Source organism: Cupressus sempervirens, chromosome 7, assembly GCF_028749045.1.
Source record: "Cupressus sempervirens isolate cs-2001-9-10 chromosome 7, ASM2874904v1, whole genome shotgun sequence".
Lineage (NCBI taxonomy): Eukaryota > Viridiplantae > Streptophyta > Pinopsida > Cupressales > Cupressaceae > Cupressus > Cupressus sempervirens.
Genome location: NC_143124.1, coordinates 48,963,740 through 48,987,107, shown reverse-complemented (window position 1 = coordinate 48,987,107; position 23,368 = coordinate 48,963,740). Strand labels below are relative to the sequence as shown.

At 33.5% G+C, this 23,368-nt stretch overlaps 1 protein-coding gene across 1 annotated transcript in view; it reads right to left on the bottom strand.

Moving 5' to 3' along the window:
- Nucleotides 1-17,723: 17,723 nt before the first annotated feature.
- LOC149545418 (uncharacterized) overlaps nt 17,724-23,368 on the bottom strand; it is a 44,712-nt gene continuing 39,067 nt past the window's right edge. Inside the window, 6 exon segments of the mRNA XM_089793765.1 lie at nt 17,724-18,509; nt 18,605-19,897; nt 20,367-20,718; nt 20,720-20,892; nt 21,186-22,272; nt 22,515-23,363. Of these exon segments, the coding sequence (XP_089649891.1) occupies nt 18,024-18,509; nt 18,605-19,897; nt 20,367-20,718; nt 20,720-20,892; nt 21,186-22,272; nt 22,515-23,363 (4,240 nt within the window). The 3' untranslated portion in view covers nt 17,724-18,023.

Here is a 23,368-nt window from a genome sequence, read left to right as displayed (position 1 = left end):
CTGGGAAGTCCCGGTGCTTCACCCCTGTGAGCATCACTTAGATCCAATGAGTGCTAAGTGTTCCATTTATTCTCATAGCAATACCACAAGCCATATTGTGTTTATATACATTTCTTATTTTATTTAAAAGGAAGATATTGAGGAATCTCAATGAATTCTACTCACTTGAATGGGTTTAACAATTTAATAAGATAAACAATAGTTATGACTATAGACCTCTTTAATTGTATATCAATGTTGGAGAACATGGGATTACCAAATAGAAAATAAGGGAGGTTAATAATCCGCTTATACTTTTGTAATTCCCATATAACAATAAAGTTTAAATTCTAGTCAATGAAATAGAGAACAACTCATCATGAAGTTGCTCCTTTCAATGAACTAATTTATGTGTAATTATGTATTTTGTTTACTAGCCAATTATTTGTTCTCTAATGTGTGTTGCATGGTTGGATCTTGTATGCTTGTATTGGTATGCTCATATGTGTATGTGTGTATTTATTTGTTTTCAATATTTATATTATTGATAGAGATAGAGGTTGGGTTGGAAGGCTGTACAATATATAATATTTATTCCTATGTATTATATATACAAATTTAACTATATCTTTAATATTTTTTTGAACTTATTTAGTCATAAGAAACATAATAGATCTATACGATGAATTAATAAATTAGAATAATCTATTAGTGCATTGCATAATCTAATTTGAAAATTTGTTTAGATCAAGTTGTAATAAATTAGAAGGTCAATTAGGTGGGCTCATATGAAGGAAACAATCAAGTGGGTAATTAAAGTGGAGTCCTTACATTATAGTGGACAAATTTATATTGATATCATTAGACAAGACACATTTTAAGCTTATAGAAATATTTCTATATTTGGAAGGATAAATAGTGTAATTTTATTACAGTTATCTTACAAGAATATATTAAAAAAAGAAACTTGTTTCTATAAATATTTTTATGGTTGGATGAATTTAAATGATTGTACCAATGTTATATTTTAAGGACCATCTATAAACTGAAATTGTTTTTGCAAGCAACCTATAAAACATGGGTTAAAAGAGAATTGTCTCTTATTCAAGCAAGACATTTATATACATATCTATGTCATTCAAATCAACATGATTTATTATAAAAATAAACTAATTTGATTATATGAACTAAGTCTAAAGCATAATGAACTTATTAAGCTTTAAAAATTCAGGTTGTTAATGAAGTAGTTTGAGGTGTGAAAGTTCACTTTACTAACTGAAAACTATGAAAATCTACACAATCACTGAAATAAAGAGTTTTTCTTTGTCTTAAGAATATAAAATTATCTATTAACAACATCAACCATAAAACACTAGAAGCTTATTTGATACAATCAATCTTCATTTTAAGAAGTTACTAACATGTTCAAACACTATTTTTAAAATTGTTAATCATAAAAATAAAAAAAATAGATTAAAAGATACTACAACATACTCAAATCTTATTCATCATAAAATTCAAAGATTGATCATAGAAAGACAAGCACTTAGAGCAATTTAAAACTATTAAAAATATTTATAAGCTAATAAAATTTAAATTTTTTTTGAAATCTAAAGTGTTTGATAAAGTTTTCAATTTTTTCATATTTATTAAATAAAAAAACACGTATCTTCTACTGGCTGTCATAAAATATAACCGAAAATAATTTCTTAAAAAACTAAAATTGAAAATATAACCGAAAATAATTACTTAAAAAACTAAAATTGAAAAGTGAACAATTTGAAGGAAAAAAATCATGGACTCTCATTGATTGTGCAATCACTGCTATAACTCTGGAACCCTCCAGACATTTTAGGTAGGATTGTCAATCTTTTCCACACAGAAAACATGTCCTGCGATGGTCTCTACTTGTTTACACAGGGCTTCAGCACTTCCAGAGTATAGGACCCTCGCTGCCTCTAATAAAATGGAAGCTTTGAAACGAGTATGCACACCGTCAAAGCACAATGGAGTTTGATTTGTTTTGATTTTAGAGTCCAGTGAATTTGGGTATTTTTCATCATTCAAATCCGTTGTCCAAAACATTCACTTCATATACTCTTCCCCATTCTTCAAGCGTTACTGAATGTTACTCTATTTGGAATAAATATTTGTCTATTTCCGTCGACTGTCGCTGGAACAGTATTATTCATTGTTTGAGATGTTTCTTATATTTCTCCTGAGATGTTTTCTTGGCTATCTCGCTTATGTTTTGGGTTTTTCTCCAATCATTCAAGCTTCTGTACCTTAAGATTTTCAAATATTTACCTATAACTCTGGATTTCTATGAATATATCGCAATTATCTTTATAGGGAATGGATTATCTTAAATATGATAATTGTTACAATGATGTCTTTAGACCTGAAGCTCGGTAATTTTTTGCCCCAAAGTTTTATTTTGGTTTCTTAAGTGTTCTATTTGTAATTTTGTACCGAGGTCTCCTCCATTACCACAATTTCGCAGGCACCTTAAGCTGTGGAATGCACTTTTGAGAACCAGGGGGCCTAATCCTCTAAGATCAACTAAAGAGGTAGCCTCCATTCATAAGACCAAAGGAGTAGATTGGGTTTTTTTTACTTTCTGTATTATCTCTCTGTGTAAGAAAGCATCTCAGAAGTTTTGCAAATTCTGCCATCCCAAATTACTTCAAAACTAAAATAGATTGGGCATTCTACTTTCCTCCTTCCATGTTAGGATTGTCCTAACACTACCATTGTGTCCTTGCCAATCCTCTCAACAGCACGATCCAAGCATAGAATTAGAACGATATTCTAGGAGCCATCACAATGCTCTTTTATGACTGCTATGGTACATTCATACCTATACATTCACTGAATTTTCGTTGTAGTGCCTGCCCTTGGTTCACATTTTGTTATAGTTGTTGAACTCTTTTAGAACTAGTTTTATATTGTTGGTTAGCAACATTCTTTTGAGATTATCAGATATTGTGCTATGGATTCAGTTTATTATGTGATGAGATTACTTAGACTCTACATTTCATGTATGTATGATGGTTTTTTTAGTGTTCACAATTATTGATGATGATTATTACATTGCTTTCAATTATTAATGATGATTAGTAAGATGATTTATTATCATATGTGCTTTCTTATGAATACTTACCCCATACTTGCATGTAAGAAATGATAATATTGAGCAAGGAATGAGAAACAATCCAAGTAAGTTAAGTGTGAAACAATGTTACCATAAGATAAGCAAAATCCAAGAGCATACACCAAGATGGTTCAACAATGGAGACAAGGATTTATAAGGGGAAAGCAAAGAAAACCCCTTGTGAGTATTATGAATGAAGGCAAATACCTAGAGAAGAGAGAGAGTGTGTGTTGGAGCAAAATAGCTCAATACAATAACATCAAAGTGATAAGAGTGAAGAAGAAAGAAGGAGGAGCATCTCTTATATAGAGATGAAAAAGGAGTTGCATTTGTAACTCCCATTTCTATGAATGCCACATTCATAATAGGTGTGTGTAAAGTGTCACAATCATTTTAAGGAGGATAAACTAAATAAAGAAATAAACAAGAGTTGTCCTTACATGTGGAATAAAGGACAAACAATGACATATCCTCCACACGTGTACAAGAGGAAAAACTACATTTAGGGACCCTTGGAATATCCCAATTAATATATCCAAGGAAAGATTAACCTTTCTAACACCCCCCATTAATCTTTACGTGGGGAGTTTACATCAACGGGTTGTAAGCCCAAATTTTTACAATGGAACTGAAATCTCTCTTTAGAAAGTGGTTTGGTTAAAATATCAGCCACTTGATCTTCGCCTTTACAATAAAGAAGAGTAATTTGCTTGTCTTCAACTTGTTCTCGAATGAAGTGATGTTGAAGTGAAATATGTTTGGTTCGTGCATGAAAAATTGGATTCTTTGCCAAGGCAATAGCACTTTGATTGTCACAATGTATAGGTGTAGGTGATTGTTGAGGTAGACCCAAATTATCAAGAAGTCTTCTAATCCATAAAGCTTCCTTAGCTGCATTGGTACAACCTTTGTATTCAGCTTCAGTTGAGCAAAGGGAAATAGAGTGTTCTTTTTTGCTTTTCCAAGAAATTGCACCTAAACCAACAAAGAAACAATAACCACAAGTGGATTTCCCATCATTGGGATCTCCACCTAGATCGGAATCAGTATAGCCATGTAAAATAAATTCAGAATTTGCATCATAAAATAATCCCATATTAATAGTTCCTTTAATGTACCTTAAGATGCGTTTAGCAACTTTAAAATGAGTTTGTTGAGGTTTAGACATAAATCGAGAAACTAAACCAACACTATAAGCAATATCAGGTCTAGTAAGAGTTAAATAATTCAAACTTCCTACCAACTGTCTATATAAAGTTTCATCAACAAAAGGAGTATTCAAATCATTCATTAATTTAGTACCTAATTCACATGGAATTGAAACATGGTTAGAGTCATTCATCTTAAATTTTTCTAAAAGATCATAAGCATACTTGCTTTGAGAAAGAAAGATACCCTTAGGAGTTTGGCAAATTTGCATACCTAAGAAGTAATGTAAGATACCTAAATCAGTCATCTGAAATTTCTGTTTAAGTTGAAACTTAATATCAGAAATCAAAGCGTCTGAACTAGAAGTGAGTATTAGATCATCTACATAAACAATAACAATGATAATATCATCGTTAGTATGTTTAATATACAAATTAGGATCATTCTTACTTCTAGCAAAACTTTGAGAAATAAAGAAAGAAGTAATTTTAGAATACCATTCTCTAGGTGATTGTTTAAGACCATAAATAGATTTGTTCAATTTGCAAACCAGATTTTCACTACCTTTCTTAACAAATCCGGGAGGTTGAGCCCTATAGATTTCTTCATGTAAATCACCATTTAAGAAGGCACTTTTAACATCTATTTGATGAATGGGCCAATTCATTTTAGATACTAAAGCAAGAACTAATTTGATAGTAGGCATTTTAGCAACAAGAGCAAAAGTTTCATTATAGTCTAATCCTTCAATTTGTGAAAAACCTCTAGCAACTAGTCTAGCCTTAAATTTACTAATTTCATTATTAGTATTCAATTTTGTTTCGTATAACCATTTACATGAAACTATATTCTTGCCATGAGGTAATTTGACTAAGTCCCAAGTTTGATTAGCTATTAAAGAATCATATTCTTCTTGCATGGCTTTTTGCCAATGAGGTGGAGAGTTAGCTTGATCAAAAGACTTAGGATTGTTAGAATTCATAATAGTAGTCATCAAAGCATAATTGCAATAATTAATCCTTCTATGTTTAATTCCACCAAATCTAGAAATGTAATCATCACCTTCATTGATTAAGTTTTGAGCCCATTTAGGTTTACGTTTAGTTGTAATGGAATTATCACTAGAGGAAGAATCATTAGCAATAAAAGCATCATTAGTAGTTGCTTGAATATCATTACTTGTAGGAGCAGAAATAATAGGTGGTACTTGATTTGAAGGGTTAAGAGGAGGAGTAGGGTTAAGAGAAGGAGGTTGGTCCTCCACCAGCACAATTTTAGTGCCACTGAATTCTGCATCATGTGTAGTAGAGCAATCATGGACTCCATTTTCTGCAATACAAACATCTCTAGCAACTTGAACTTTGTTAGTAGTGGAATCATAAACACGATAACCTTTAGTGTTTTCATCATAACCAACAAACATATAAGGAGATGACTTAGCATCTAATTTATGCCTTTTTTGTTTAGGAGTATGAACATAAGCAATAAAGCCAAAAATCCGTAAATGATGTAAATTAGGTTTCCTACCAGACCAAGCCTCTTCTAAAGTAATAACCTTGAGAGCTTTGGTAGGAGTCCGATTAAGAATATAAGTTGCACAAAACATGGCTTCAGCCCAAAATTTATAATGCAGATTCTTAGCATGCAACATGCTTCTAGCCATTTCAACAATGGTTCGATGCTTTCTTTCCGCCACACCATTTTGTTGTGGTGTATAAGGAATAGTAAGCTCGTGTTTAATTCCACATGATTTCAAATAAGAATGAAAGGCATTATTCACATGTTCCTTTCCATTATCAGTTCTAAGAATTTTAAGTTTAAAATCAGATTGCCTCTCAACATATAACTGAAATTCAATGAATATATCAAGAACTTGATCCTTGCTATGCAAAAAATAGATCCAAGTTCGTCTAGAAAAATCATCAACAAAGGTAAGTGCATACCAAGAACCTTGGATGGAGTTATTCTCCATGGGGCCCAATAGGTCACTATGGACAAGATGCAACTTATGAGTTGCCCGCCATGGTTTTCCACTTGGAAAGGGCTCCCTATGCATTTTACCACTCATACAACCTGTACAGGCAATCTTGGAAGGAATAATGTGAGGCAAGCCATCAACCATATTATGTTTTTGCATGAAAGTAATATAATCGGAATTTAAATGGCCAAGTCTTTCATGCCATATATTGAAATCAATAGAAGTATGTAACGAATATCGTGAACTAGCAAATTCGTGGAATTTAAACAAATTGTCATTATCCATTTTAGCATGAGCAATCTCTTTTTGAGTTTGAGGATCTATGACATAACATGTATCTTTGTAGAATTCAACTTTATAGTCCTGACATAACTGTGAAATGGAAAGCAGATTAGTTTTCAAGTCAGGTACATATAATACATCATGCAATTTACCATTAGGAATAGTAACATCACCTAATCCTTCAACTTTACAAGTCTGATTGTTAGCTAACTGAATAGGAATGTTAGCAATATCAGGTTGTAAAGAATCAAAAATTTCTTTATGAGAAGTTATATGTTGTAATGCACCACTGTCAACAATCCATTCTAAAGGTCTACAAAGATTAAAGCTACAAGTAAAAGCATGACGAGAATTAAAACCAGTAGAGTTACCTTTTTTATGATTTGAGTTTTGATTATTGTTACTATTATTCATAGGTTTTTTATCATTTTGCTTTTTAAAACAGTTATTGACAATATGACCATCTTTGCCACAATAAGAACAATGAGGTTTGGAATTGGAATGATTCCTTTGATTATTAGTATTATGATTGTTATTATGATGATTGTTATTATTGTTATATTTCACATGAAATTTATTGTTGGAATTATTTGAATTAGTATTATATTGTTTGTTGTTATTATTATTATTATTGGAACAAAAATTATTATTTGGATTTTCTAGACACAAATGCATGTTCAGTTGATTTGAGGGTACCAAACTGAATTAGCTTAGCTTCTTCCTGTCTTAATAAAGTTTGAAAAATAACATAAGTTAACTGAAAAGTTAAAGTAGGAATAGCAAGTTGTGCATGAATATTAGTTATAAACTGTTGAAACTGTCTAGGAAGACACTTTTTAAGAATAAGATGAATTAAACGAATGTCCTCTAATTGAACACCTAAGGCAATAATTTGGCTTTTAAGAGAGTCAAATTTTAACAGAAATTCATCCATACTTTTAAAATCTGCATACCTGAGATCTTCAAGTTGATCCTGCAACTGTATTTTGTGGTATTCATCTCCACTGTCATACTTGGTTTGCAAGATGGACCATGCATCATGAGCTTTAGAACAGTGAGCAATTGACACATATAAATCTGGAATAATGGAATTACCAATTAACCCTAAAGCTTCTTCATTTTTAGATTTCCAAGTATCTTTCTCGTCTTGGGTAGCCACTGAACCAAGTTCAAGAGAGGAATCAGTGGCTATTTCGAAGAGGTGTTTAAAATGAAAAATGAATGAGATATGAGTTTTCCAAGAATGATAATTAGAATAACTAAGTTTTATTTCTGGAATTAAGGTTGACATGATTACAAGATTGATGAAAAAAAAAACTCCTTGATTTGAAAATTAAATTAATTGAAAAAATATCTCGATTTTTTTTTTTTATATATAATTAATAATATATTTTTTCCAATTATTTATTTGAAAGAAAACAAAAAAAAAAATTTATAAAATGAAAAAAAAAATTATTAAAAAAAAAAAAAAATGAATATAAAAATTCTGTGTGATATAATAAACGTTGTAAGGTTAACAAAGTTTCTTTTTAAAATAAACTTCTAAAAAAAAATAAAGTAAAATACTAATGTTCAGATTTATGAAGAGGGTGTCGGTGAAAAGGCGGGATGAGCGAGCGGAGGGTTTAAAAAAAAATGCGTTGTCTCTTGCGGAAGAAGATAAGGGAGAATCGGATGGCGTGGTTGCGCAGGCGGTGGGTGATGCGTGGCCTGAGCGCAGGCCGCGCCGGAGGTGTAAGGTCGAGCCGTGCAGGCTGCTGGTGACCCGTGGTCCGAAGTGCAGATCGCGGCAAATGACGGGTGGTATGTAGCGGCAAGAGCGGTGGGTCTGCGCGATGGTAGGTTCCAGGTTGTTTTTTGCATAAGCAGCAGCGAGTCGCGTAGGCTGGGTGCAGATGGTGTGCAGGTGGCGCGCGGGCTGAGCACAAAGGTCGCGCAGGTGGCGCACGGGCTGGGCGAAGGTGGCGCGCGGGTGGCGCATCCGCCCAAAAAAATTTGAATTATAGACTCGCGCTACGCGCGATTAAAAACAATTAAATTCAATGTATATGGATAAAAAGATTTCAAAAAAATTTTAAAAACACCAAATAGATATAGATTATAGTATATAAAAACAATATATTAGAATTTTTTTTTAAAGAGTAGGAAAATTATAGACTTATTGAAAACTTAACCCATGCAAGTTCTAAGAGTATTAATAAATATATACAATATTTTTTAAAAAAATTGCACAATTTAATATAAATAAGTGGACTGAAGTAATACTTCTTGTTTTGGTGGCACGCCTTCCAAAACAAGAAAAAAAAATTAAAATTTTATAAGAAAACCTTTTGGCGGCAAGCCTTCCAAAGAGGGTTAGTAAACAATGATAAAAAATGATACTCTAAAAACCTGCACACAAAAGATGTTAGAATGAGCAGAAAATTGCAACACAAACTTCTTCTCTCAATGACGTCTCTAAATAAGGTGTGCTCCAATGAATGGCAACCTTCAACACAAAACTTAAAATAAGGATTAAATAGCCAAGCTCTGATACCATGTAAGAAATGATAATATTGAGCAAGGAATGAGAAACAATCCAAGTAAGTTAAGTGTGAAACAATGTTACCATAAGATAAGCAAAATCCAAGAGCATACACCAAGATGGTTCAACAATGGAGACAAGGATTTATAAGGGGAAAGCAAAGAAAACTCCTTGTGAGTATAATGAATGAAGGCAAATGCCTAGAGAAGAGAGAGAGTGTGTGTTGGAGCAAAATAGCTCAATACAATGACATCAAAGTGATAAGAGTGAAGAAGAAAGGAGGAGGAGCATCTCTTATATAGAGATGAGAAAGGAGTTGCATTTGTAACTCTCATTTCTATGAATGCCACATTCATAATAGGTGTGTGCAAAGTGTCACAATCCTCTCGAGGAGGATAAACTAAATAAAGAAATAAACAAGAGTTGTCCTTACATGTGGAATAAAGGACAAACAATGACATGTCCTCCACATGTGTACAAGAGGACAAACTACATTTATGGACCCTTGGAATATCCCAATTAATATATCCAAAGAAAGATTAACCTTTCTAATAGTATGGTGTGCGTGTTTGATTTGCATGTTTTCTTTTGTATGGCGTGTCTGATGTGGTTAAGGAAGGGAGTCGTAGTCACCTGCTAGTTGGGATCGACACAATGCACCACTTCCTACCATTGTCTGTTTAGTTTAGTATATATTGTGTTTGTACATGCATGATTTTTATGCAGATTGCAGGTACCGGGTATCGACTTCCCTGAATTGTCAAGATGAGCGTACCCTATCACATTATCTCAATGATAAAAGAGGGGAGATAAATTCTCAAGTCCAAATCTCAAACCTTTGAGCCATTTGTCCTAATTAAAAAATTAGGACAAGTATCTGAGTTGAATACCCACCGAATGTGTCGGATGACATATTTTGTGATTTTTAACCCTTTAAATTTATTTTGTATGATTTGTTCTATGATGGGTTTTCATATTTTATCTTAGAGGTCTATGGTGAATTTTTCATTAATTAAGTCTTAATAAATAGATTTAATTAATAAATTATTTATTTGAGAAAATTAATAAAATATCATGATCTTTGATATTTTGATTGTAATTAATTAAATGTGAATTATTGAAGAAAATGAATTAAATAAAAGAAAACTAGAAATTAAAATTAATAATATTTATAAAATAATAATAAAGTAATAAATAAAATAATAATAATAAAAGTTATAAAAATTAAATTGAAAGTTATAAAATTTAAATAGAAATTATTTAAAAAGTAAATTGGAGTTATAAGCTTGCATGAGAATTAACATGTGTCAACAACACGGGGGGTTAGTGCATCAATTAAGCACAAGGTGTCTACAACTCTATGACTCATCAAAAAGAATTGGAAAATACTCATGCTTAGTTGGTGACACCTTTCAGCGGTTTCAAGAAGCAATTTAAAGGTTTCTTGAGAGCTATTTATATTCAGGCATTCATAGAAGCTTAGAGAAGGGGTGGAAAGCAATTAGAGCATTAGAGGACTCAAGAACTCGAAAGAAGGGAGCTTGCTCTGCGGGTTTTCTAAGGAAGAGCAAATTAGCATCAGAATCCAGGTAGATTTTTTGATTTTTCTTATGTTATTTCCACATCATGCATTCATGTCTTCTTCGTGTCTTCCATATGTCTTCTGAGGAATTTCATATTTTTATTGTATGCATTTTCAATTTGGGCAATTAAATTTATTTAAGAATTTTATATGCATGGATTTAAAGAAATTAGATCTAAACGGGTTTGGGTTCAAATTAGAATCAAATTGAAATAGAGTTGAAAATGGTTTCAAGATTTATGGCCAAATCCATTAGTGAAATTATTGGATAAATTTAAAGAACAATTACCTTTTTAGAAGAAATTTTTAATTGTCCTGTCGCTGCCCCTTGGATAGACCCGAACTCAGTTATTCATAATTTTTTATCGGGATTGAATTTATTCGATCGCTCCAGTCAGAATTGGCGCAACTTAGCCCTCTCCAATATATGTAAATTTCAACCCGATCCAACGGTTCATTAGGGAGATATGGCCGTCGTACTAGGACTGTTTTATTCAAGGACAAATATTTCTCCATTTCTCATAACCAAGAGTTCTTTATGCTTAAACTTCACAAAAATAATATATCAAAACATGGAATGAATTAAAGATATTATTGAAATCTTCCCTTATTAGAATCTTATTAATATGCATTAGTTTTATATGGTTTATTATCTAATCTAATTAAATCAAATTTAATTAAGATTAGTTAATAGTAGAAGAAGTGTAATTAATTATTAGTCAATCTAAGTAAATAGATTTTTAAATGAGAAAAGAGATTTTTAATATAGTTTATATAGTGGACTTTTTGTAATGTATATTAAATACTATTTAATATATATTAAATAATTTAGAGATGGTAATTTTATATTACGTTTTTAAATGAAGAGACTTTAATGATAATGGATTAAGATTTAATTAACATGAAGTCACTATTATAACATTGTTATAATTTGAATTACTATAGTATTATTAATACGTTATATATTATTAACTAAATTATTGATATACCTTAATGGTATTAAGAGTTAACTAATGAAGCTTATGTAAAGTTCTCTAGATCGATTAATAATAGTTTTGATGAGTTTATTATTTATTAATATTTGTTGGGACTAACAAACTATTAATAAATAATAGTTTAAATAGTTATCAATTAATACGATTAGAGTTAATCTAGAGGAGATTAGTTAATGATTGAAGTATTGTAAAAGATATTAATCAAATTGAATTGGTTAATAATTTGGAGTATTAATTAATTGAATTATCGTACATAGGGGAAACTCATTTGAGATAATAATACTTGGTATTGAAGATTTATTATAACTTATTATTGTTAAAATAAAATGGGAACATTGTTGAAAGAATGACGAATGTGGTCATTATAAATTTATTAATAAGATTTCCAATATAGCTTGTTATTAAATATTAACAAATTATTATTATTGAACTATGAATATGAATATTTATGTACTAAATTATAAATGATTTTTAACTTACAAAATTATAGTTAGTTATTAATCAACTGATATTAATTGGAATATTGCTTTGGATATGTAATTATTAATTAAATTAATTAGAGTTAATTAGATTTAATTAATAATCAAGTTATGTAATAGTGTTTTAATTGATATGCTAATATCGATTCCTTTAGCAAAGTTGTGAAGTATTTACATTGAAGTTGATAAGTCGTACTCTCATGACTTGAATAACGACTTTAGATGTTTTAATGGTGAGACTTAGTAATATTGAATTGAAAACTATTAAAATGTTAATAGGTCATGGATGGTGTACCTATTGATTTAATTGATCATTTTAATAAAGTTATATTCATCTTATTCGAAGACTAGTAATTGGTTCTTTTATAAACGAATAGTGATTCTTTGATTACGTTGAAAGTTGAAGTAATATTAAAGAAGAGTTAATCAATTAGAATATGGATCATGGTTAAATATAAAGGACAATTTAATTAAGGTCAATGATGATCAGTTTAGTGAATATTTATCCTTAAGTTATTCTTAGAATGTAATTCTTAATAATGGAAGGGTAATGCTATCGGGGAACAATTGGGTTGACTTGTAGGTCAAATGATGAAACTTAAAACACTTGAAGTATACTTGCAAACATAAAACTGAAAACCCCTACACATTATTCAACTATGTGAATTTAGTAAACCAAAACATGTATTTGCATCGTGTATTCTATATGCTTCTTGTTTTGGGTTTTGAGTTGACTAGTGTTGACCAATCCTAGGATGTTACCAGAGGCTCAGGGGTTATAAGATATGATGGCATGTTGATCTTATTTGGTCTTGATCTTTATAAGCCCAACCATGGTTATGTGATCGTATGCTTTATGAAATGTTTGTATTTGTTCTTCAGCCTTCATGTGTGAAGCTGAGATGTATATATATCTGAGATGGTTGAGCTAATCATTTTTGAGTCATCGATCAGTTATCCTTGGATTACTTTCTAGTCGCCATGAAGGGACTGAAATATGGATTTATTTCTTGATGGTGTCATGTTGTGGCATGTTTGACTCAACCATTTTGGAGTCTTCGATCAGTATGATTTTGAGTTATTCTTGATTGCTTGTTGAGAACCATTTATCTTGAGATATATTTTGGCTATTGAGAACCAATTGATACTTATGATTATCAGTGGTGCTTTCAGTTGCCAATAGAGAACTGTTGTGGTCATGATTTTCTATGGATGCTTTTTCAGATGCTCATGGAGATTTGATGATTCTTATCTTAGAGATTTGATGATTCTTATTATGGATATTTGATGCTTTTATGCATATTTGATGATTTTATTATGGATTATCTTTTACGATTTTGAGATTTATGATTCCATGAGCTTAGGGTAGGTAATCTACTTGTAGTGTCGAGAAGTGGCTTGCAATGGGGGCCAGGGCCCTAAGTGGCTGTCAGGGTAACTCATTGTAAGTTTGGTTAATAAGTGATAACATTTACACACTACATGGGAATTAAATGAACCTAAAAAGATAATTGTTTTGATGTTCTCGCCCATGCCTTGAGTGCTTGTACAGGCTAGGATGGGAGTAGTGAGAACGCATGGTTGCGACCGTACATTCCATAGTATGCCTTGTCAGTATGAGAGGATACTAGTAGCCGCATGAGATTAGTATGGACTCGTGGAGTTTAGCTAACTGCCAGGGTAACTTGTACGTGATAAATGTGATGACATTTTCCCGCTTGCAGAGTAGCTTTCCTACATGTCATTGTGTGCCTCTGAGAATTAGATGTCGATTTTGTGTGTGTTAAAACCTTTGAGTTAGTATACTTTTAGGATTCCTGAACTTTTTATGCTATGTGTATTGATATCCTGTTTGGGACTTGAGATTATCTCCTCAGCACGGTGAGAGTGGACCACTTAGGTTCCACGCGGTCGGGTGGTAGTGTATTTTCACTCTTATCATTTCAGATCCGTCCGAGACACTGTGGCTGGAGTATCCTTGGTTGGTATTTATTCTTCATTATGTTCTTGGAGCATTATGATAGATAATATACCTTATGATGGATGTATTTACTGGTATGTTTCTTATATTGATGATTTGCTTTACTTTGCATATGATAGTTGATGATTTATTATGCTTTACTTTGCATGTTAGTAGGATGTTTTAGGAGTGACATTCCTACTATGTTAATATCGATGATCTCTTTGGTGCTTTGGAATGTTACGCACGGAGGGATGACTAGGATCCACGATGGTCTAATGATGCTATTTACGGTTGGGAGGAACCGTGCACTTAGTTATTTATGTTTGTGATATATGGTTATCTTTTGTGATGCATGTTTATATCTTTTGTGATGATGTATCATGTATGATATGTGGTTTCATTTATGTTATTGCATCATGGATTAATATTAGATGATGGTGATGTACTTTATTTACTTGGATATTTATTCTTTTAAGCTTTTCATACCCTGTGATATGTACAGTGGATGATTGAGCTAAACTGAAATATGATTACAAAAGGACACTTGTATATTGCTTAAGTACATTGGATGTATCATTGTTATTTCATAAGGATAGGATGTTAGATGAATAGTTAAGTTAGATGTGATACAACGTTAAGGGATCTTTAAAGAATGTAGCCTGTTATGTATATATGTTATGTTTATTTTCATTTGAATTGTTGCTATTGCTTCCGCAAATGTTATGAATGGTTTTATCTTTCATGTTTTTATAAAAAAAAAAAAAAAAAAATGTTTGGCAAACTTAGTAAAATTCTTTGGATCCCTTGGCGGGGCATTACACTTGAATAATTCATTTCTATCAGTTTGGTAAAAAAATGATAAGTCAATGTTTCCAGAAAATCAAATATTCTACCCTTCAAATTTGAATGACTTAAATATAGCTAGTTGCAACTTTCTATAAACTCTCAACTATATCTTTTCAATCAATATATTTGATGGGAGGATGTATTTATTGCTTCTACTCTATGTTTTGGATACGGTTTTAGACCGCTCATCAGAATTTGGATTGCGATGTTGTTTGGCTGGAGTAATTCATCAGTAATTATAATAGTATTTGACATACATGTAGGTATTTAAATTTTGGATTAAGTGGTAGATGGACTTAACATGTTTTTATTTTGACTTGTTCTTCTTATATGGCATGTAGATGCTTTGAATAGCAGCATTGATGAAATTTTTGCAATTTGCCTGTTGAGAAAAGGATCATATTTGTCACAAATGACTCGGACTGTACAATGCTTATAGTATGGTAGGAAACTTTGGGTGCATCGTACGGTGAAGGGAGATTCTGGAGGCGAAGAAAGATTCTTGAGGCAAAGGGAAAGATTCCTGAGGCAAAGGGAGTGTCTTGAGGTAAAGAAAGATCCCCAAGGTGAAGGAAGATTCTTGAGGCAAAGGGAGTGTCCCGAGACGAAGGGAATGTCACTAAAGATATCCGTGTCACCGAAGGTGTTCGCATCACGAAAGCATCGGTGTCCGAGTGACTTGAGACATCCGATACCTGAAGTAGTGACCATCGGATGGACTGACTGTTTGGATGGATGATTTCCAAGGTTGCTAGTGACCAATTTGTTCTATGATAGTTAATGCACCAAATTCCATAATGAATTGCAGAGTGTATAAATGTATGCTTGTGGGAATCGTTAGGAATGAAATGGGCTGAAAGTGTGAAAATCAAGTTGATTGTAAAAGCAATTTGAGCCTGTGAACCTATCCAGATACTAGAGTTTGTTGTATGTAAATTGTTTACTGAAATACAAAGTTACTAGAGGGCTTTTAGGTGGTGGATTTTTCCCAAAAGGGTTTCCCACGTTAAATTTGCTCTCCTTTGTTTATCTTGTGTGCATTGTATTTTCTATGTTCTTGTTTTTCCTGTGCATCTCAATGTTGATGAAGTAGCTATGAAATCTTTCTTATTTCCCCTATAAATTGACATTAGGAAGGCATTTCCACATGCTGCTTTCCTAACAAGTGGTATCAAAGCTTGGGTTATCCTTGTCGGGTAGGGTTGTTTTCAGTGTCAATTTGGTTCCAGTGGGAGTCTGCAAAGTGTTTATCTGGAATTGAGATGGCGGGTATAAGGAAAATAGACATTGAAAAGTTCAATGGCACAAACTTTGAGTTGTGGAAACTTGAAGATATATTGGTTGATTGAGATCTGTGAATTACTGTATTTGGCAACAAGCCTTTAGGCTTGAAGCAAGAAGATTGGGATTTAGCAGATCGAAAGGCTAGAGGATTGATCAGGCCGTGTCTTGCGGATTTTGTTTTGTTGAACATTCATGAGGAGAAAACTGCACATTCTTTGTGGAAAAAGATGGGAGATATTTATTAGGGAAAATCCTTGGTAAACAAGCTCTTCCTAAGAAAGAAGTTGTACTCTCTAAAGATGGATGGAGGAATGGCTATGGCAGATCATTTAAATACGTTCAATATGGTGATTTCACAACTCACATCTATTGGTGTGTCCGTTAGTGAAGAAAAGCATTCCATGTTACTGCTGTGCTCGTTGCTCGATTCATGGGATCATCTTGTGATTGCTTTGGAAATGCAATCTTTGGCGTGCATGCATGCTTTCAAACATCAACATGTGTGGTAGATTAAAAAATGCAATCCTTTTTGACAAGCTATTATTATTTGAAACATAGATGCTTGGTTTGGAAACAATTATTACTGAAGTTGAGTCTCTTGTTTGATCCAGGGACAGATGTGAATGTCTACATGTACTTGCAGCCCTGAAGGATAAAAGTGCTTGCATATATGGTCAACCTTTATAAATGTCCTTTATGTAATACAGTGAGGCATTAGACTGTGATATTTTGATCTCTACATAAAAGGGAACTAAAATTTCCAGTCTACAATGGAAGTATGAAATCTGAAGAAAATGTGGCTGTTAGCATTTGCAGCTCTCCACAATGATTGAATGTATAAATATCTAAAAATAAACACATGACTAGATATCAATTCATTGTTATCACAAAATATCATTTTCAAAAAATTGATTCTCACAATCATCGGTAATTCTGCCCAGCATATGTATTGAGCTTTATCTAATATTTTTGAGATAATTTGACCTTGGAGAATTTTGATGGCTGGTTTGCACACATTTTAGTCTTTTGGGTTGCTTGTTTTAGCTTATGTTGTTGTTTACATTTGGATTTTGTGTCATTTCAATTCTCTCCCTGTGAGGAGTTTCTATATTTTATAGGTTGTCTTTCCAATATACGTTAGGTTCACTGTTTTTTATTTTGTATTGATAGTGTGGAGATTGTTTTTGGCAGGTTATGAGTGATTGTTTTTGGAGCAAGTTATAAGTGCATAAAAAATGAGAATGAATTGTTCATTAAGTTTTAAGAATTGTATCTATATAAAACGATACTTCCAAGTCTACATTTAGTCCATAATGGTCTAAGAATACATTTTTGTGCCTTTATATCTCCAACTTACTAGACCTTGTATTCTACTCCTTTACAGTCTGTTCTTTTGGCTCTTACATTGACAACATTTGACAAATTTCTAGTACTTTCTTTAAGTTGTAATCTCAAACAATATATATTCACTTCTACTGAACTGTTTTAATGTGTAGTAGGCATAATAATTTCAAAATGCAAAGCAGTACAATCCAGCAATCTGCATTGGTTTTTAACATTTTGAACAAAATCATTATACATTTCCGTCTTATGTCTTAATCTAAGACATATGGCAGGCACTATGACGCTCTGCGTCACTTCATCATGAGGAGTTTCTTAGTTTCTTAGGGAAGTTTGGATCTTCCTCTGGGCTCTTCCATTTGGAAGAACATTGAAAACTTGTAAATGGTGTAAGCATGTACTCAATACAAGCATAGCATTCCTTCATAATTACATTGCTGTAAGATTGCTTCTGTTTGATGATTTTATTAATTTTTCCAAAGTGGCAATAAATTGCCAACTGCCTCCAATACTGTTTTCTCTTCCCCTGTCACAAACCAACCTTTCTCTACTAGTGCTTGCTCAGCCAAACCTTTCTCCACTCTCTCTTCTTTGCACTCTACCCACTCTTCTATTGAGAACTCCTCTGAATTGAGAAATTCATTATTGGAGCGACATGTGAAGACACCTAACCATGCCCATCTACCCTTTTCAAATTTCAGTGTAGATCCGTAGCTTCCACCTCCTTGAATCCATCCCCAATAGGTCATTATTGAACATGGGCAATTTATAACAAAACAGAGCATAGCGGCATTACCAGAAGAGGAAGGTTTTTGCACCAATTTTGGAATGTACTGAACTTTCTGGTTGGAGATGGACTCAATGATGTCCAGATTTGGAGAGAGTAAGGATTCAAATAGCGAGGCTGCATCAGGGACTGCCCGTGCATATATTCTTATTTCATCTGGCCAATTCTACAATTTTTATTCATAAGATTCAGTCAGTACACAATCAGCTTTAGGGTTTAGGGTTCAGGGTAAAAATATTTACTCCTAGAAGCTATAATTACCTTCATTAGTTGAATACAACGTTCGATAACTGATCCCCTGTTTGCACTGAGTTCCAGCTGCTTTAAATTCCTTATGTTTTCCAAGCTTTCTATGCCCGGCACCTCCCAGCAGGTGTGAACAGTCAAAAGAGTCAATCTTTTGCAATTTTCTAAACCTTCTATTTTCTCAATCCCATAGCAACCAATAAGCTGAAATCTTCTGAGAGAAGTTAATTCTGCAAAACTTGGAATACTCTTCAGCATTTCACAGTTTATCAAATACATTGACTCGACTGTCTTAGGCAGTGCTTTGATCTCCTCTAAATCATGACTCGCACAAATGTGGATACTCTCCAAATGGGGACAACAGTTTTCAGAAAATGAAATCCTGCACATTTTTGTCTCTGTTAGATCTATCTTCTTCAGGTTTCTTAACCCAAAGGGTAATAATGATGTCACCCCAAAATCCAGTTCCCTGATTGGACAATTGGCTATCATCAGCATTTCAAGATTACTCAGTTGCCTAACTGATCTTGGTACACTTTCCAGCTTAGGACAATCTTCAATTGCAAGAATTGTCAAGGAAGACAGATTCCCAAGAGATTCAGGTAGACTTTCCAGCTTAGAACAAGATCTCATTGTAAGCCTTGTCAAAGAAGACAAATCTCCAATACTGTCAGGTAGATACTCCAGCTTAGAACAACGTCCAATTTCAAGATTTGTCAGAGAAGATAAATCTCCAAGAGAGGTCGGCAAAATTGTCACCAACACAACTGTTATTGTCATTTCTCTTAGCCTGCAAAGATGGCCGATGTTATCTGGTAGCTCCTTCAAACTAGTACCGCCACAATGGAGCTCCCTCAAGGAGACCTGATTTGTGATGTGGCAGGGCAACTCTTCCAATCTCTTGCACCAAGAAAGGTTCAAAAACTCAAGCTTTGTTATCTTTTCCAGAAAGTTGAAGTCGTCTGGAGTGAATGAGAGTTGAATACACCCTTGTAATCTTAGATGTTCTAAGAGCATCCAGTTTCTAAAAGAAACTGGAAGCATTCTCATCTGAGAGCTCCGAGATAAATCTAAATGCCGCAATTTTCTCAAATTGCCAAAATTGCATGGTAGTGATAACATTATACTCCCGCGTAGCACTAGGTGTTCCAGCGATTGAAGGCGGCAAAATTCCTCTGGTAGACTTGAAACATTGTAGCCGTCAGAGATAACTATCTTTTTCAAATGTTTGAGAAGTCCTATTGATTTTGGAAGAGCTTGAATTTTGTTGCAATTATAAAGAAGCAACTCCCTTAGTTGCACAGGTGCCTGCATTGTATTTCCGAGTGGAATAAAGTAGAGCAGACAACAAATATAAAAGGAAATGATGTAGATTTTAAAAAAGGTAAAACATATAGTCCAAGTTCAATCTATGGCATTGGGAATCATGCAATTAAGGGGCTAAAAATAGTCTAATGTTTGATGAGATATGATCTAGAGGGGGCATGTGCTTCCTGTTTGGCAGTCCAAATTGTTTTAAATAATGGCTTTGTCCATAATCCATGATCTAGTATTTTGTCTTATTCTGCTCAGGACTTTTATATGTATCTGTTTAGGTCTCTTTCTATCAGTAAGACTGCAGGTGGGTTTCAATCTTTGATGCTTTTTGAACATTGCAAAACTAACACCTCTTGATTCTAAACCTGGTTTACCTGTAATTTCTTTAGTTATACAGTTTATTAATACATTATCTCTAGTTCGACCTTTTAAAAATAATAATAATAATAAAATTACTTACCTCTCCATCAATCTCTCCCCATAGCTCTTCCAAGTGATGTTCACCTCTCCATTCTTCATAGAGTTCTAAAACCCTCACCTTCTTCATTGAAAGCCCTGATGGAAGATTTCGCTGTCCCATTTGGAACCAGCGCAGCCAAACCAGTTCTCTTGATATTTTACACATTATTTCACTGAAAGAATCTCCACTAATCACTAAATTTTTTAATCCAATTAAAGAAGGTGAGAGTGGCCAAATCCCTCCATTTGTACGAACCATGAGTTCTCCATGTGAGCACCAAACATGAAACTCATCAATCTGACCAGTCATTTTGATCATTATTGGTAAGATCTGCTCTCCTGGCTGAATAGAAAACATATAATTTGTAGAAAACACAATTATATATAAAGCTCTAAACTTACAGAAAAAAATTAAATATTAGAATTACTAGAAGTCGATTAACAAAAGTCAGAGGAAGACAAACATAATTATTCGCCCACTCTCTTTGGTTTGAGGTCGCCATTATTCCTTGAATACCGATTCTTTTCTGAAAACAAAACAAAGCCAAAAGGGAAATTTAAAATGTTAAAGATAGACAGGACTGAGATCAATACATTTATAAGCTGGTCAAGAAAAAGTTATTTGAGTAAATTGGTTAGTTGTCAAGGTTAGTTGATTGTAAAATAGGCCTAGGTAATCAGTTAAACTTCTTAGATAGCTCTGTATCTGCATAATCAGTTAAACACAGTGAACACAAATATTTGTGTATAAAATAAAATAAATTGCTTCTATTGATGAGATATATAATCGAAGAGATAATTTTAACTTTTGTGATCTTACCTCTTTTTGTTTCTGAACATTAATAATTGGTTGGGGGAACCAAAGACGATAAGGTGATTGAGTTTTTGCAATGTCTCTTCCCATATCTCTTATGTGGTCATGCATGATTATACAATCTTTATCATCAACTTCAAGCAAACATTTATGTAAGAGTCTTTCCAAACTTTGTAGACCATTCCAACCCATTCCATTCCATATCTCAATTGCCAAACTACCCTCTTCTCCAATAAAGAAACATGCAACATCTAGGAACATCTCTTTTTCTTCATCATCAAGAGAGTCATAACTTATTTTGAGTCTTTGTTGGATATCACTGGGAAGTATTCTTGAGATCTTATGCAATTGTGATTCCCAGAACTCTTCTCGAAACTCACCATATAGCTGTGCTCCAAATACCTTGAGAGACAGAGGTAATCCATTGCACACTTTCAAAAACTTTTCAACAAGCTCATTGAATCCTTCCGGTGGAAAAGAATTCAAGAAAGCATGCCAACAAAAAAGTTGTTTTGCATATAATGAATCCAATGGTTTCATTTTATATATAGAAGAGATGTTCCAAGATTTAAGAACATCATACCCCCGTGTTGTAACAATGATGAGACTTCCTCTTTCAATACCATCTTTTGTGGGCAGCATAACATCCAATTGCTCCACATTATCCACATCATCAAGTACAATCAATATCCTAGCAGATTTCAAATACTTTGAAAGAATACCCATACCTTCCTCAATGTTGTCAAATGTTGACCCTTGTACACCAAGGTCACTCACGAGTTTTTTCTGTTTCTCATGTAACAGACCTTTGCTTGCAGCGTCTCGAACATCAGACACAAAACTGAACCTCTCCATTGAAGATGATATTTTATTGTATAACTCTTTGGCAAGAGTGGTTTTGCCAGATCCACCCATGCCCCAAATTCCAACAATTTGTACCAACTCATTTTGGTTGACAGATTGGAGTGTATTCACTTCAAAATCTTCCACCATTTCCTTCAGACCAACTGGATGTTTTGCAACCACCAATGGCACACTCTTTGTTTCTTTCAATACTATATTCACAATATTCTTCAACAGCCTCATCTCATCGCTGACAAGTTAAAACATTGAAAACCATTAAATATACAATTAAGAGAAAGAACGCCAAATTGAAATACACAATTAAAAGAAAGAAATGTATGTGTTTGAAGATACAGGAGTTACGAGTTGGCCAATGTAAAATGAAAGAAATGTTTGTTTTTGAAGATTCAGAGGCTTTCTGATTACACTTAATGATTTGGCCTATATAAAATGAAAGAAATGTTTACTTTTCAAGATTCAGGGGCTACTTACTCATTACACTTAATGATTTGGCCAATGTAGAATGACACATGGTAGAGTGCGCTCTTCCACTCTTTAAGCTGTTCCAGGCTGTATCTACCCTTCTGCTCATGCTCTTTAAATGCTTGGGCATACATTCCTTTCCCTTTATCTACCCATCTGAGGTCACTAGGATCTAAGTAGTAGAAAATAGGAATAATTCTGCCACCAGATTTGAGCATAAATGAAAGCTCTGCCAAACACCACGGTGACTGTGCATAGCTCTTGGAAAAAATAGCTACATGAATCGAGGCACTGCGCATTACTCCTTCTAATGCTGTAGGTAAGAAATCACCATATTCTAACTCCTCTGAATCTAGGAAAACTGTAACTTTCAAATTGTTGAGGGTTTTATAAATACTGCTAGCCAGCGTATGTTTGACATCTGGCCCACGATGATTGATGAACACATCGTAACATGGCTTTTGCAGGAGTGTTGAAGCAGAAGTCCTTATAGATGGTGCTAGTCCATGGAAAGCGCCCATAAACTTGTTTTCTGCTATCGAATCAGTGGCAGAAGTAGATGCAGATGGTTGGAATCTGTCAGAAGCACCCATAACCTCACTTTCTACTATACGATCCGTGGTAGAAGTAGATGCAAATTGTGTGTTTGACTCATTCTCCTGTATAAGATCAGGAATGGAAGTAGGTGGAATGGAAATAGACTGACCTGAACACCATGGAATGAGAGAAGAAACCCAGTCAAAGCAGGATGAACACAAGCACGGGGATGAAGAAGATGCAGTTCTTTGTAGTTCGTTTGCAGACGCTCTCTCTGGGCGATCAGCAGAGGCAAAAGTAGATGCCATGGAAATAAACGAACTTCA